The sequence below is a fragment of the Centruroides sculpturatus genome, unplaced genomic scaffold (genome assembly GCF_000671375.1).
Source record: "Centruroides sculpturatus isolate CEXI.00-Female unplaced genomic scaffold, Cexi_2.0 scaffold2630, whole genome shotgun sequence".
Taxonomy (NCBI): domain Eukaryota; kingdom Metazoa; phylum Arthropoda; class Arachnida; order Scorpiones; family Buthidae; genus Centruroides; species Centruroides sculpturatus.
This window is the reverse complement of record NW_019386772.1, coordinates 502-3,386: the sequence shown is the minus strand read 5'-3', so window position 1 is coordinate 3,386 and position 2,885 is coordinate 502. Positions and strand designations below refer to the sequence as shown.

Genomic DNA, 2,885 nt, shown 5'->3' with positions numbered 1-2,885 from the left:
GAAGTGCTTTGCAACTTTTGGCCACAAGAATGACTTTGTTGTCTTGGGAAAGTCCTCTTTTTTCAAAATTCCACTTCATAACACAAACATGAAAAAAACCAGTTCCTGGCAATTACAGAGGTCATCCAAAATATTTTATAAGTATACTGACAAGCTTGTCAAGTTTTTAAATGCCCATAACTTCTTGGACTTTACTACAATTTTGAGTCCATGCATGCTAAAAGTGTTTTTGCATGCACAAACACTACTTCTGTTCTTAATCTGTTAGCAGCTTTCAGCATGTTTGCACCAACTTTAATGATTGTAGCATAAACATTTATTAGGCACAGAGAAGCATCAGTGAAGGTGTCAAACCATAAAACAAGATGCTGTAATGAGTTATTTCTCTTGATCACATCACTGCTGATCCCACAGATGATATGTAATAGTGTACACAGCCACATCCATCTTCACCTCAATTTCCACCCAAATCCTTAATATACATGTGCAAATAAATTCAGATTCACAGAAAACCATGCTGGATGATGATCAGATAATTTCAGATTATTAACTACTTTTCAGAGGGAGCCAGATTGCCTCACATTCTGGATTATAGGATGCCAGATTAAACTTCTGCTATATTAATATTGTGATTAATTATTATTAACAATAAAATTATTATTAGGAGCAGACAGTGAAGAGACAATTAAATATATTAAAGAGTAAGTTTATACTTCCACAGTACTACTCAATATACACTATTAAGCTCAAAAATTCTTGTAAAATAGATAATGTCCAAAATATTTAAGTACAATCCAAAATACTTTTGGACTTTTTCTCCATTTTAAATGGTTATATTCTTGGGTATTTATTCTGACAATGTAGGAAAAGATCAAAATTTTAAATGAAAGAAGTTTCAGGCCTAATATCAAGTATTAATTTAACTCTAAAAAAATGATTAAATAAGTAATTGTTTAGACATCAATGATAACATTATCTACTTAATTCTCTAGAATATATAACAACACATGAAAACTGTTTTTATTAGAATAAATTATATATATCCTCTCTAAACCAATTTTTTTTTTTTAGAATTTCACGCAACAAGACATCATTACCTGTGATTGCCATATATGCCATGATGGCAAATGATCTCTGTTCAGGGCAAGTAATTCTATAAATTAAATATAAATTATCTAAAGTATTCAATAAAATTATAAACTTATATGAAATTAAAGACTTGCTGATCATATTAAATTTATACTTTATATGTCTTACATATCTGATGATAAAACATCTTGGTTGATTGCAATTAATTAATTTAAGAAATTAATATTCATAAATAACAATTGTTATTTTTTTTTTAGTTACATAAATTCTTTAGATGACTTAATTAAACCAGAAAAATTTAAGAAAAATGTATTAAAAAGTCTAAACTTTTTGGTAAAATCTAAGTTTTATTCTATTATAAATACTTTCATTTTCTTTTGGTTTTTTAAAGCTATAAAATTTTCAACAGGAAAATACATTACCTCCCAATAGTCATGTTGTATTAGTGGGTTTAGTAAATGGTTCTTTCATTTATCCTACAATGGCAAAACATTTACATCCTCTAGGACAAGTAAATAAAGATGTAACTTATGACGACCTATATAATTGGCTTAATTGTATGAAAATTGGTCCTTGTTATCAATGGTTGAATAAAAATGAAACTATAAGAACAGCTACTTCAAAGGTAAATTTTTAAATCTTATCTTAATATAATAAGCAATTATTGAAAATAAAATTTATATTTTTATGTAGAGAGGAGAGGAACTTTCCAATGTCTTAAAACAAATAAGTGTTTTATATAAATTCAAATCATTCAAACTCCATTATATGCATAATCCATTATATCAAGGTAAAATATTATCTGCTATAAATTTTAAAATTATATTATATTTAACAATAATTATATGTATTAATCACCTAGTAACACATGAATGGCAACAATCAGGATATTTAATATGGGAAATGTTAGAACCAAGTTTTGGTTTTCATCCTGTACAGGTAAGATCTGCCTTGACTAGTAGAAAAAATTATAATAAATTATAGTGAAATCTGTTTATATTATTTTCAGAAATTACAACCTTTTATTACAAAAATAATTTGGAGAGAACTAGTAGAAAAAAATATTGTAGGTAAGGCTAATCCAAATAATGAAAAGATTCAAATACTGTTTGGTAATCAAGGTGGACATTAAATCATTCTAAACATAATTTATAATTACATACAATTGCTGCAGTTTTTTTGTAAATGTGTACATATATATATATATATTTTTTTACATATAAGTATGTATCAATGTAATTTTCAGTTTTGAAGATTAAATATTTTGATAACATTAGCATTTATGAATCATAATGAAAGTTTATTGTTGAAAATATTTTAAAAGAAAATTAAAACAAATGTTTATCAATCTTGGTAGTATTAGGACAAAACATCTGTTTTATCAATACAAATACCAAATACTTAATTATAAAATAATATCATTGTAGCATTAATTTTAACAATTAATTCTGAAGTTTAAGGTAAAGAAAACAAAACATAGATATTTTCAATTTGCATTTTTTCCCCACCGTAATATTTTTGATTTTAATGCAAGTGATCTAAACAAGCACAAGCTTCAATAGTTTTGACTTATAAATATCAGTATATCAGTATATCTGTAAAGATTTTATTTATTCAATATCAATTAATCATGATGATCATAAATAAATAAAATTTAAATTTTTAAAATAAGTTATTTTTGAACTAGGACACTAATATAAACAAACAACCCATTTTTATAAAGTAAATATCCTTTTCTGTAAAATATGAATTAATTAAAAATGTACATACAAAATATGGTCATAGAAACTATTTAA

At 25.3% G+C, this 2,885-nt stretch overlaps 1 protein-coding gene across 1 annotated transcript in view; it reads left to right on the top strand.

Moving 5' to 3' along the window:
- LOC111615746 (acyloxyacyl hydrolase-like) overlaps window positions 1–2,348 on the top strand; it is an 11,680-nt gene extending 9,332 nt beyond the window's left edge. Inside the window, exons 4-10 of the mRNA XM_023357186.1 lie at window positions 665–701; window positions 1,072–1,143; window positions 1,347–1,422; window positions 1,499–1,714; window positions 1,783–1,879; window positions 1,952–2,028; window positions 2,099–2,348. Coding sequence (XP_023212954.1) covers window positions 665–701; window positions 1,072–1,143; window positions 1,347–1,422; window positions 1,499–1,714; window positions 1,783–1,879; window positions 1,952–2,028; window positions 2,099–2,221 — 698 coding nt within the window. The 3' untranslated portion in view covers window positions 2,222–2,348. The remainder of the gene's footprint in view (window positions 1–664; window positions 702–1,071; window positions 1,144–1,346; window positions 1,423–1,498; window positions 1,715–1,782; window positions 1,880–1,951; window positions 2,029–2,098) is intronic.
- The last annotated feature ends 537 nt before the right edge of the window (window positions 2,349–2,885 follow it).